Source organism: Seriola dumerili, unplaced genomic scaffold (assembly GCF_002260705.1).
Source record: "Seriola dumerili isolate Sdu_G_001 unplaced genomic scaffold, Sdu_1.0 BDQW01000138.1, whole genome shotgun sequence".
Lineage (NCBI taxonomy): Eukaryota > Metazoa > Chordata > Actinopteri > Carangiformes > Carangidae > Seriola > Seriola dumerili.
This window is the reverse complement of record NW_019174393.1, coordinates 10,911,644-10,924,287: the sequence shown is the minus strand read 5'-3', so window position 1 is coordinate 10,924,287 and position 12,644 is coordinate 10,911,644. Positions and strand designations below refer to the sequence as shown.

General features: G+C 42.1%; 1 protein-coding gene across 1 annotated transcript in view; it reads left to right on the top strand.

The window, feature by feature from the left end:
* The window catches only part of foxp2 (forkhead box P2), a 63,030-nt gene extending 51,705 nt beyond the window's left edge, over positions 1-11,325 (top strand). Inside the window, exons 10-17 of the mRNA XM_022749082.1 lie at positions 77-287; positions 1,417-1,493; positions 1,716-1,817; positions 4,331-4,452; positions 4,731-4,800; positions 5,676-5,742; positions 5,863-5,983; positions 11,181-11,325. Of these exons, the coding sequence (XP_022604803.1) occupies positions 77-287; positions 1,417-1,493; positions 1,716-1,817; positions 4,331-4,452; positions 4,731-4,800; positions 5,676-5,742; positions 5,863-5,983; positions 11,181-11,325 (915 nt within the window). The remainder of the gene's footprint in view (positions 1-76; positions 288-1,416; positions 1,494-1,715; positions 1,818-4,330; positions 4,453-4,730; positions 4,801-5,675; positions 5,743-5,862; positions 5,984-11,180) is intronic.
* The last annotated feature ends 1,319 nt before the right edge of the window (positions 11,326-12,644 follow it).

Sequence of the window (12,644 nt, the reverse complement as noted above, 5' to 3'; positions counted from 1 at the left end):
CCTCCCTCCCCCCCTCTCCCTGCTACTTGTGTCTTCCTCCCACTCTTCACCCACACTCTGTCTTCCTCCACCCCAGCTCAACCTGGTGTCCAGCGTCACCATGTCCAAGAATTTGCCCTCAGCATCACCCCCCAACTTACCTCAGACACCCACCACGCCCACAGCACCGATCACGCCCATGGCCGCCATGCCCCAGGTGCCATCAGTACTGGGAGGAGCAAACGTCCCCAGCATGGGAGCCATGCGCAGACGCCACTCGGACAAATACTCCATGCCTCTGTCGTCAGGTAGGACCAACTACTCAGCGCTGCACATAACACAGATACACAGGTGTGTTCAGTCAGTGCAGACAATTCACTTTCACGCAAAAGCTGAATCAGGTGAATATGTAGAAAAAGATAACATCAAGTGTTTCATATTTGGATTGTGAGGAAAGCTAAATTGCTTGAATTGAATGTGAATTGAGCCTGACCTTACACACACACACACACACACACACACACACACACACACACACGCACACACACGCACACACATATACACTTATACACACACTGTATATTCATTTAGAGGTTGGTGTATTAAATGTTAATTTACTTCACATTTTGCTCCTGAGTTATGCCAGTGATTTGACTAAGATTAAAGTGAACTTCAGACTTTTTTCTTCATTTAAACCAAATTCTTGTTTAAATTCAATGAAAAAATAATGTTGAAATTGCAAATTGCATGTGATACCTCAACCCTGAGCACTGCACTATTAATAGTCCTCAACCCATAATGGTTGTACGTTTTATAACACACACACAGATGTGAAAGTGCACACACAGACACACATGCACTCTGACATAAACACACACACCACGACAGAGACGTGTTGGTCTTAGCAGTGTGAAATGTCTGGTGGGTTTATAAAAGCAAGCCTGTGTTTAATCACTCTATATGTAAATAGACAAGAACTTCCTTTGTGCATAAATATTACATGAATGTTAATTAAGTTCAAATAATGGAGAAAAAATACAATATTTATTACATTAAGACATTCCATGTATTAAGCTTTGCATTTTAAACGGTCTGTCTTTGATGTTTATATTTACTCTCTCTGTGTTTAGTGTGAAGACACATAAATTATTCAACTTCACCCTAACTAACTACACGGATCTCATTTTATGGATGTATTAGTGTTTAAGATCTCTCACGAGAGAGATTAATTAAAAATGCATTTTGTTAGACATGGAAAATGCTGATTTGATGTGCCCCCTTTAACCCCACCCCCACCCTCTTTTCTCTCCCCCCCCCCCCCCCCTCCCATTTGTCTCCCCCCCTGTTAATTTTGATGAAACCTTGAGTAAATTCAATACCTAAAGGAATAAAATTTACCAATTATTTCAGGTGGTGACACAGTATTTATTTTTCCAGAGATTGCCCCAAACTACGAGTTTTATAAGAACGCAGATGTCAGACCGCCATTTACTTATGCAACCCTCATAAGACAGGTGAGTGGGGAAATAAATTAACTTTGCCTGATTAGATTAAAATTAATTGCTGCATGAATCATTGCAGCTCTCTCTCCCCTCTCTCTAATCCATTGGGTTGTGATGTGGTGTGTGTGTGTGTGTGTGTGTGTGTGTGTGTGTGTGTGTGTGTGTGTGTGTGTGTGTGTGTGTCAGTTACGTGGTCTCGTTAGTAAACCATTATTTGATGTCATCTCATTTCAGGCTATCATGGACTCTGCCGACATGCAGTTAACGCTTAATGAAATCTACAGCTGGTTCACACGCACATTCGCCTACTTCAGACGCAATGCTGCAACTTGGAAGGTAACTTTGATGAACCCTCATCTCCTTACGCAACCTCCACCTGCTACACCCTTTCTCTCCATGTACAGTAAAGACTACACATTCCTCTCACTGATGTCAAAAAGGAAACCTCAAGAAAGCATATATTTCCTCAGCAGCGAGCGATTAGAGCTCCTCTTCCATTCTTCCTAACCTTTCTCTTGAACAGAGCCCATTCTGTCTCTTATTTATTTTTTCCACCATTCCACCTTTTCTGTTTGGAAATGACAGCTGAAAGAATTATTCTGCCTCAGATATCGTTTTCTAATTTGGTGCAATTAATAGCGGAGGCTTGGCGTGGAGAGGAGAGGGCTCTGACGCACTAATTATACAGCAGCCACTCCATCATCAGCACCTTTTGTTAAGAGAGACACCCCTCCTCCTACTCCCGAAACCACCTCTCCCTCGCATATCATTGGTTAATTAGGAAGAAAGATGGCTGTTTGCCTGTTAACCAGCTCTCAGCCATGTGAACGGGGTCGGCCAAAGATGCATGCACACTGGAGCTCACATGTACACACACACACACACACACACATACACACAAACACATGAGCTGTGTCTAAGAGAGAGGTTAAGGGTGTGTTCATGTGGAACTAAAGCAGGCAGGAAAGCGAGAATTGGCCTGTCATGGAGGGAGCACTCTTTATTTACCCACACAAAAGGCCCCATTTGTATATCTGTCCCTACAACTTTATTGTCCCGTCTGCCTCCACAAAGATGGTAAAAAATGTCTCTCCCGCAGCACATGTTTTAACCAGAAGTGTGTCTGCCTGCTGATAAAGAACGCCTCGCTGAGCGTCAGTGTTTTCGCCGTTTTATACCGTGGCCCCTGCACGTCGTTCGTTAGCCGCCTTTAGCCTTTGTGGCTGCACAGAGGACTGGAGGGAAAACTCAACCAGCCGCTCATCAGCATGCAAGACATGGCGCAGCACTAGATTTAGCAAAGTGAATTAATTTGGATTTGGGATGCAAATGAGCACATGGGCGTGTGATCACCAATTCAGGAGGGCATGCGAAAAGATCGGTGCCCTTTTCCAGTTTGTTAGGTACAGTACGCGCCGTGTTTTGCTGTGTAATAATGTTATGACATGTTATGTTCTCGGAGGTTTTGTAGCAGTTGTTGCATTTGCTCACAAAACTACAAACCACACGCATATGTACCTTTTTTAATGTTCCCTTTCCTTTCTCGGTTTCCTGAGAAAAGTCCCTCTGTTCCTGTGATACAATAGCAATGTTATCACAGTGACATTAGAAATATCTTGTCTCAGTGTCTCCCACCCTGCACAATAACCAAGGTGATCTATTTACAGCTACAGCTCCACGATTCCTTTTGTAAGCATTAGTGGGATGATCAGCGATGAGCTTGTCATTTGATTAACGCAGAGAATGTTTTTTTTTTTTTTTTTTTTAAAAAGAAGAAAGAAATAAATGAAAGGTAGTTTAATATCTCAGCTTGGTCTCATCAGCTCCACAGAGGGATCTACCCCCCCACCACCACCCCACTTTCTCTCTCTCTTTTTCCCTCACCCAGAAGCTTATTAGTTCTAACTATATAGCATGCATAATAAAACTGCTCATTTGCTCATTAATATTAAAATTATCATATTCAGAGCCATGGGCATTAAGATCAATCAAATCCTGGGATTTTCAGGTCAGATGCGAGATCTGCTTATGAGTTTTTTTCTTTTTTTCTGAATCCCTTTTTCTTGAAGAAAGAGCAGTACACACCAAGCAAAGGCAGATGATAAATATGAGAGGCAGGGATATTAAAGCCAAGGTTATTATTTGTGGAGTCTGATGCATGTTTTAATTATGGTCAGATGGTCATATTAATATAAGAGGCTTTTTTTCTATAAGTTTTCCTTATTTTGTAATTAATGAAAACATCATAGTGGTTTATTGTATGAAAGATGTTTTCATTTACATGCAGCTTTGATAATAAATTTAAATGATAACTTGACATGTGAGCACGTATTCGTCACTACGCTGAGAATATTTGGACATATAGATGTCAGATACAGTTCAGCGTAATCCTCCTTACTCATGCACGCACACACACTCTCCTCAACACACTCACACTGACACAAGGGCCTCCTGATGACTGTCTTTTTTCTTGCAATACTGTCATCTTTAAAGCGATGTGTCCATTAAGAGCAATGCTTTTCTTGAGCAGAAAGGGTTACTGACATCACCATTATCAAGGCCGGCATTACCACTTCTGTCACCACCATAAGCCATTCGCTATGCTGATTACCTCCTTTTAGCCTACTTACTCTGATTGATATGTACTGTGTGCAGGACTTGTAAGAGCATTCGCTCTCACTCAATTTTTACTAATTAAATCAATGGTGTGTGAATGTTAAGAATTTCTTCAAAATGCAAGAAAAAAAAAAATCAATTTCCTGGCCTCCTTTTTTTCTTGATGGATAATGAATGAATGTGATTCATTTTACCTCGTCCCTCTGACCTGTGTGTCATATGTCTCTCTGCAGAACGCAGTGCGCCACAACCTCAGTCTGCACAAGTGCTTTGTGCGCGTGGAGAACGTGAAGGGGGCGGTGTGGACGGTAGATGAGGTGGAGTACCAGAAACGCAGGTCGCAGAAGATCACAGGGTACGAGCTCCGTCACCTCTCTCTCCTTAGATCTAGAGCTGGAGATCAATGACACCTAGAAGAGCCAAATTCTCTTCTCCTCTCTGAAGCTTTTCTCCCTCTGTCTCTTTCTTTGCCCAGTTCTTTTTCTCTCTTTGTTTATATAGACATTATATTCTCCCTGCTATACAGTTAGCTCTTCCCTTGCTAATATTTGATATATTTTCTGTCCACAGCAAGTAACAATGTGACTTCATGTCCTTTTTTTTTGTTTGTTTTTGTCTTTACAATGTATCCAGAAGCCCATCGCTTGTCAAGAACTTGCCCTCCAGTCTTGGTTATGGAACTGCACTAAACGCCAGCTTACAGGTATGAACTAAATGCCTCAGAACATCTGACTCATCAACTGCCTGTTTACATGACTGACAGGCAGGGCGGCTGTCTGACTGATTGAACAGTTGAGTGGCTGAGTGAGAGTGATTGCTGTGCACAGTAGGACTCCATATTAGTCCTCACACAAGCAAGTTTATTTGTTCCTAACTCAGACTTCCTGCCTCACTCTCTCTCCTCGAGTTTCTTTATCTCTCCTCTCACACCTTCTCTCTCCCTCTCTCCTTCCTGTGCACCGTCAGACTCAGAAGGCCACCCTGTGGTCGATTCAGGAAGCAACTCTCCCTCTTTCTTTCTGTTCTTCTTCCCTTCTTTCAGCTGTGGCAGCCACCCTAGATTGATAGCGGCATGTGCAAATGCAAGGGCATGTGCATTAATATTTATCTAAGCTGTCATAAATGATTTGGCTTCATAGTGTACGCCGGCGAGGTGCTCATGGCAAAAACTTTAAAAATTTAATCACTGTATATAACTTTAATGCGCAGCAGGCGAAAGTGTCAGGAGTTTTTATTATTTTGAGGTAAAGTTTTTGGGGGACTTTTTTTAATAGCCACTCTACACAAGGGCATATGAATGGCAGCTGGGGGGAGGTAGTTGTCAGCACCATGTCACCGGGGGAAAAATAGCCTGCAACAGAAAACTTGGGACTGAGAGAATGTGTTTTAGTAATTACTATGTTAAAATTTTGAATATCATTCTCTCACCTGCCTCTTTTACCAGCCCCCCTCCCTCCATGCACAAACCTTCTTGTCCTTTTTCATGTAGTCATGCTCTCTTATTCTTGCCTCTCACCTGTAACCATCTTCTTCAGTCTCTAACTCCCAGTATTCATCCTCTGTCTCCCTCTCCTGCAGGCTGCCCTGGCAGAGACCTCCCTGCCTTTGCTGGGGACCCCCGGCCTCATGAACAGCAGCTCCACGGGTCCGATGGGAGGCGGCTGCCACGGCCTCCTGGGCGGAGACCCATCCGGATTGACGGGCGGAAGTCCACCCGGACTGTTGGGCGGGAGCCCGCCAGGACTGCTGGGTGGCAGCCCCCCAGGTACGCTGAGCGGCAGCCCCCCCACCCTGTTGCAGTCCGCCCATGAGGAGCTCAACGGCTCGCTCGACCACCTGGACACCAACGGACACAGCAGCCCCGGATACTCCCCACCAGTACACATGTAAGTTCCTGCAGGCAGAAGAAATACCCCTGCAGCTGGATCACACTGCATGCGCGTGTGTGTACTGCATACATCACAGCTACACACAAGCATGCATGTGTATCATAAATACATGATAATTAAGGCAGTTGTTTGTTTTTTTTAATTAATGTATTTGTCTTATTTATTTATTATTATTAGTTATGCAACAAATGAAGTAAAAATGAGATTTTAAATAAATCAAACAGATTTTTTATTAGTTCTTTGAGGGACTCAGTCCTCATGTTGATTGTGAAATGTGGTGCAAGGTGTCTTCTCTCAGTAAGACACAACTTTTGAAAGCAGGCTTATTTAACATCTGGTTTAAAATCATTTTAAGCGATCTGCTCCAAAAATGTACTTTTGGAGGATATCCGTTAAAAAACAAAAACACTGCCTTAATTACACACACCTGAATGGTTCTGCTCGCTCTTTGCAGTTTAGTATATGAAGCCTCTTTAAAGCCTAGACAGGTTAAATGCAATGGGTCTACACTGAATCACTCATCACACATTTTTATGTGTGATGAGTACTTATCTGACAAGCACACGTTGGACACCTCCACCTCTCCTCCTACACTGAATTCACTCGCTGTCCTTATGCCCTTTGTTAGTTTAATTGCCTGATATTTAACCCACAGTACCAGTATTTTCTTCACTCTGCCATGACCTGGGAGCAAGGTTCAATTTCCAGCATGTATTGTATCATAAGCAGACTTTTCTTTTCCTGTCTCTGCTGTGGTAATTCAATGGCACTGTGCTTATACCTGACATTTTGGATAACAGTTAATTCTAGTTCTATAAATAGGCTCTATTACACATTCGTCTTTAATTACACCAGTGTCTGCATTATAGGGGTTTAGCTGCTATATTTTATGCAAGACTGTTCCCATTAATATTTAGCAAGTGTAGCATTAATTACTTTAAAAATCTCTCCCTTCCCCATCTCTGTTTTAATGGAGCTGAGAGAGAAAGTGAGTGTTTTTAAAAATTGATCTCATGTGAGTTTCAGGAATGTCTGAAACAACCTGAGCCAGTGATGTCACACAGGTTCTGCGTGAGCCCTCACTGTAGTGATGGCCGCATGCAAGCAAACACGCACACGCACACACACACACACACACACACGACACATTCAGAGACAAACACACAGACATTACACTTTAATGATACTTATCCACTGTCCATCAAAGCTCATGTTGCAAAGTCAGCCGACATTAGCTAACCACTCCTGTAATGGATAAAGGATGCACTCCAGCTCCATACCTCTCTCCCTGAGTGTGTCTGAGAGAACAGAGGAGTGTTTGGTTTGCCCTACCAGACGTCTATATGTTAATCTGTTTGGACGTATTTACCCCTCTCTGAAATGGGGTGTTAAGTAGAGCAAATCTGCCCCGCTCCAGACAGAATCCCAGTATTACCACTCCCTCAGGTCATTTAACTTTTAGTAACTGGACAGCATTGACTTTCTCCTTCTTGCTTGCTTTCTCTTCTCTCTGGCCACACTGCCTTGACACTGACATGAGTGACTACGGAGGATGAGATGCATCCATCCATCCCTCTCTCCCTCCCTCCTCCCATCCCCGCCTGCCTTTACACAGCCACGACAACCTCAAAATGGAAGAAATGTGTTTTTCATGACTGGCTTTTCCAGGATGTGTTTAAATAATGGAGTGGCTTGTAGCACTAAACTAAAGTGTACATCACCTTGAAGGCCTTTCTCAGGAGAGCAACTCCTCAGCACAACCAAGGCAGCCCAACAATTAGACAAACCTCTCTTTCCCCTCAAAGTCTAAAGGTTAATGCTATCTGCTTAACCGCAAACCACATCGCCCGGGGCCATGCTGAGTCTGTGTGTGTGTGTGTGTGTGTGTGTGTGTGTGCGTGTGTGTGTGTGTGTTCGTGCGTGTGTGTGTGTGTGTGTGTGTGTGTGTGTGTGTGTGTGTGTTTGCGCATGTGTATGTGTGCATGTGCAATAAACTCATGTACACCCTAAGGGGTATGCTTAAAGGAAGTAGTACTGTATACCAGAAACATCTGCAACTGTAGAATTAGGGTTTCCAACTTTACCTCAGAATATTTATCCAAGTGACCAAATTCATGATAAAAGCAAATACAACCTATTTCATGTCACTTTTTTTTTTTTTTATCAGCGGTGTCTTTTACTTTCACATGTAATTGTTTGGTGACCACCCCTCTTTGGTGTTCGTTAATGAATCATAGTTTCTTTGATTGCCCCCACCCCGCCAGTCCTCACCCCTGTCTTTGCCTCTCCCCCCTGCTCCGTTGCCTCTCCCTTCCTCGCCACACCACCTCTCCTGTCCCCATCCCCAACCTACCATTAGGCCCGTGGACTAATGACCTTATTTGCATCCCTGGCATACCTCCGCATGATTGCTGGTGCTAATCTCCAATTGATGTGAGAGTAGGCATCTTGAGAGCACACACACACACACACACACACACACACACACGCACAGAGCATCATGTATTTATCACACCACAAAGTCCAGCGTTTACTCCTGAGTGACTCAGTAATGGCAGCTAGCCATTAAGCACTAAATGGCTCATCCACATATTTTAATAAAGTGTCAGAAAGCTCAGGCCTGTGAATATGGTCCTGCATATTTTTCTTCAAAGCCACACAAACACCTAATGAGCTGCATATTAAAAGCACACGAGAACACGGGAGACCTTTGGTTTGTGATACAGCTCACATTCAGGTCTGTCAGTTGATCGATGTGATGCTTCACTGATTATCATTTTTAAGTCATGGTGACTAAAAGACGATTTGTATTTTTATGGAAAACCCAGACGTGACAACACTATCTAATAAGTTTCAGTTATATTTCCCCAAATGAGGCAGACATTGGTGTTGATGAGCCTGTTTTTCAGACAAACTGAGGGTTTGGTTTAGTGTTTTCTTTGCTTGTTTTCATTTATTTATTTAGAAAGGTCCTAGGATTTAATGATAATGTATCTGCTCTGGTAGGAAATGTGGATGGGCAGCCACTAAAACATGAAATGAACCTGGTAACACTTTACGTCCCCCTGTTCATCAGCTGTATATAAACATCCAATACATGGTTTACAGCACACTATAATATACTGCTTTTTATTAATGCAGTTGTCAACCCTCATAACCCCTCCTGTTAGGTTTAATCATCATCAAAAATTAGTTGTCACAGAACTTATAATTGTTGGCAGTATAATAAGTGCTTAAACATGTCCTCAGAGCTGCGACCAGCTACATCCTAGTTTGTCATGAACCATATTTGTATGTATTTGAAAGTAGCAAAGACATGAACATATAATTGTAATTATAATAATATAATTATTTTCATTATGGATTAATTTGTCCTCTTTTTTAGGGGGTGGGGGGTGGGGGGGCTAAAAAATGTCATTAAAAAAAACACATACCTGGGGTATTTGTTTTGTTTTAACTGAGGCCAAAGGGAGGTTTCATTTTGTCCAAAATCTAAAAGAAAAAAAAAAAATTAACATTTACAGTGATTAAAAAGTAGCAGGTTTGAGATGCTGGAAACAGAATGTTTGGCAGACTTGCTTAATTAATGATTAGCTATAAAGCTGCTGTTTATAAATTTTACTTAATCAGCTATTCAATTTACCAACCAATCATTTCAGCACTAGTTGGATTCTCTAAAAGAATCTCAGAGTGGATCTCAGGCCTCTCAGCACCTGTGAGGAACATTAGCTAACATTAAAGAATCAAACTGTAGTTCATAAAACAACAACAGAATTGAATTTACTCTTATATAAAAAGTCTTTCCAGTAGACTGTGCAGGTCAGGGAGCAGAGTTACCTCTGGATGATTTGGTTTTCTTTTGCCTCCTGCTGCCTCGATAAATTTGAGGGGCAGAAACAGAAATATTCATTGCTTCGCTTGCATCCTGCTAAGATCAGCCTTCTCTCTTTATCATACCACATCAGAATATTAATTTACAATATTTGGCTCTGAATATTAAAGTCATCTGTACCTTTTAAAATTCTTTTCAAATTCAAAGCCCCCCGCCCTCCCCCCTTCCACTGATGAAGGCAGCCCAGGAGAGAGGCTATGAGACACCTCCTAACGTACTACTACTTGATAAGTCTCCCTCTCCCTCCCCATCCTCCTCTTTAAAGTCTAGGGGGATTTTCTGATGCATCCGATGTGTCAGGAATAATTAGGTTTTGTCAGATTTATCATCGTGGCACAAAACCCTCTCCCCGACTAGGGCCCCCGATCATGTTCTGCCTTGTTTGTGTGTGACAGCATTATTATTCTTGTTAGTCGCCCAACACTTTTTTGTTGGGCTCCTGTGTTCTGAAGGGAGAGGTGTCCTGCTCACAGCCCTGCTGCTGCTGCTTCCTGCCCAGCGCTTATTGACAGTGGCTAAAGATATTCATCCATTTAGAGTTAAAAACATGTATCATGGTGTCCGAGCGAACTGCCGGGGCTGAAGTTGATTAATGGCAGAACCTAGCTGCCGGTTTTTCCTCTTGAGGAGCGACATGCACAGCCCCTGCATATTAACGAGTGGCTGCGCTTTCTATTAACTAGATAAAAAAGCCTCTCCTCTGCCTTTGCTCCAGGGGGCTCAGGGATGAGAAATTCTCCATTATTTATCATGTGGCCTGTTTTTTTTTCCCTTTTTCCTTTTTCATGTATTTCAACCTGGTGTCATCAGTAAACTTTTAAATGCCAAACATGTCTGGAACATCACAGCTTATCGGCCTTACAGGGGCCATGTTTTTCATGCAATTTTCATGCACTTACTTACAGTAGACGTGAGGCATCATGTCAAATTAGCGTCTCACAAACAACATGGTTGTTACGTTCACTAGATAATGCATGTAATGGCTGTTATATGCTTGTTTTTGATACAACAAAATATTTATCAGTGAGCTGAACACCGCATTGTGTATTCCATGTGCAGTAAAGGGAATTTATGAACAAAAACCGTCTTCCTGTTTTATCTATCACTTTATAGTGGCAATAATTTGCATTACTACATTTTACTTTCTGTCTTTATACTCTAGGTGTTTTCCAGTTACTTTAAATTTTTCACATGACAAACTTAAGTGGTGAGTTTTTGATCAAACAAGTGCTATTGGCTGCAGAAATTTATCATAAAACGTATAAAACCCTAAAATTTATCACCAATATGCTTGTGTTGTAGGCCACCCGTTCACGTGAAGGAGGAGCCACTCAATATGGATGATGACGACTGTCCGATGTCACTGGTGACGACAGCCAATCACAGTCCAGAGCTGGAGGAGGACCGGGAGCTGGAGGAAGGGAACTTATCAGAAGACCTCGAGTGACTAGGATACAGTTTTTGGTCGACGTATCCCTTCACCCAGCCGCACTGTTTCTCTCACACAGACCTCCTGCAAGACTAGAAACCACTCCACAGTCCAAGCAACCACAGCTGACTCTCTCTTTGTCTCTCTCACCACTGGGACTATTTATTGAGCATGCATCCGGATGGAGACCGGTCCAAAGGAACTCTTTGCTGCAGCCCTTTGGGATCCCCAAACATGACAGGCATGAGATGTCTGATTAAAAAATTAACTCTTTGAGACCTATTTCATTAGAGATGGCGTGGCCACATACAGTACAAGGATGATGGACTCATGGATGGGGAAAAAAACATGAAACAAATGAGCAAATCATGTTCCGTTGAAAGCTAGCGGCCTCATATACTGCCAAAAAGGAAGACATTTTATGTTTGTGAATAATCCAACCCACAGTAGTTGTTAATGTCTAGAAACAATTGCTGGTTCAATTCAAGTTGTTGCTCTGTTATCATTTGCACAGGAGTAGTCTCAGAAATTTGTGTCACTGCCTGTATGTTGCTACTATTATAAAAACCAGTATATTATTTTCAGCTTTTTTTTTTTCTTTTTTTTTTTAACCATCATTAATTTCCAAATATGATTTTAGACACCACCAACTGTAAATGCCATTCCCTGAATTACACCAGTAACGGAACTGCGGTACCAAGACTGTTGTTGCAGCTGTCCAAAAAAAAAGGAAAAAAAAAAAAAGAAAAAAAAGTTGGCTTCCAGTCTATTATCTGTTTGTGATTAAAAGTAAAAAAAAAAACTGGAAATTAAGTTGGGGAAAAAAACAATAGTTTGTGTAAAGCACCATTTACAAAACAAATGCATTTCTGCATAATTTTCTTCTTGCTGTTCTCCTTACCTCCTCGTTCTAAAGCTTTGTCTACCTGCAAACAGTCACAGGCAACAGCTAGAAACCAAAGCCAACACTAGCAATGGCCAATAGCTTATAGACAGAAGCCACCAAACTCCTCTTGGTCCGCCTTCTGTGACTTTAAACTAGTACAAAGAGAAGCTTTTGTTCCGCAAACTACCTTCGAATAACCTCTGGGATTGTTTCATTTTGCCCTATACAAAGATGATCACGAGAAAGAGAGATGGGAAAGAAATGTTGATTTTGATGTGTAATTTGATAACTCATAGAACGTCCACTTTGGAGAATTTCTGCCAGACGTGCTGTAGGTAAAAGGTGATGTGACATTTGAACTGCAGGCATTTTGTGCTGGTGATTTGACTGGTAGAGAGCAGCTAACTGTAAAAGTGGATCATGACCAAAACAAAAACATTTGTGTATTCAA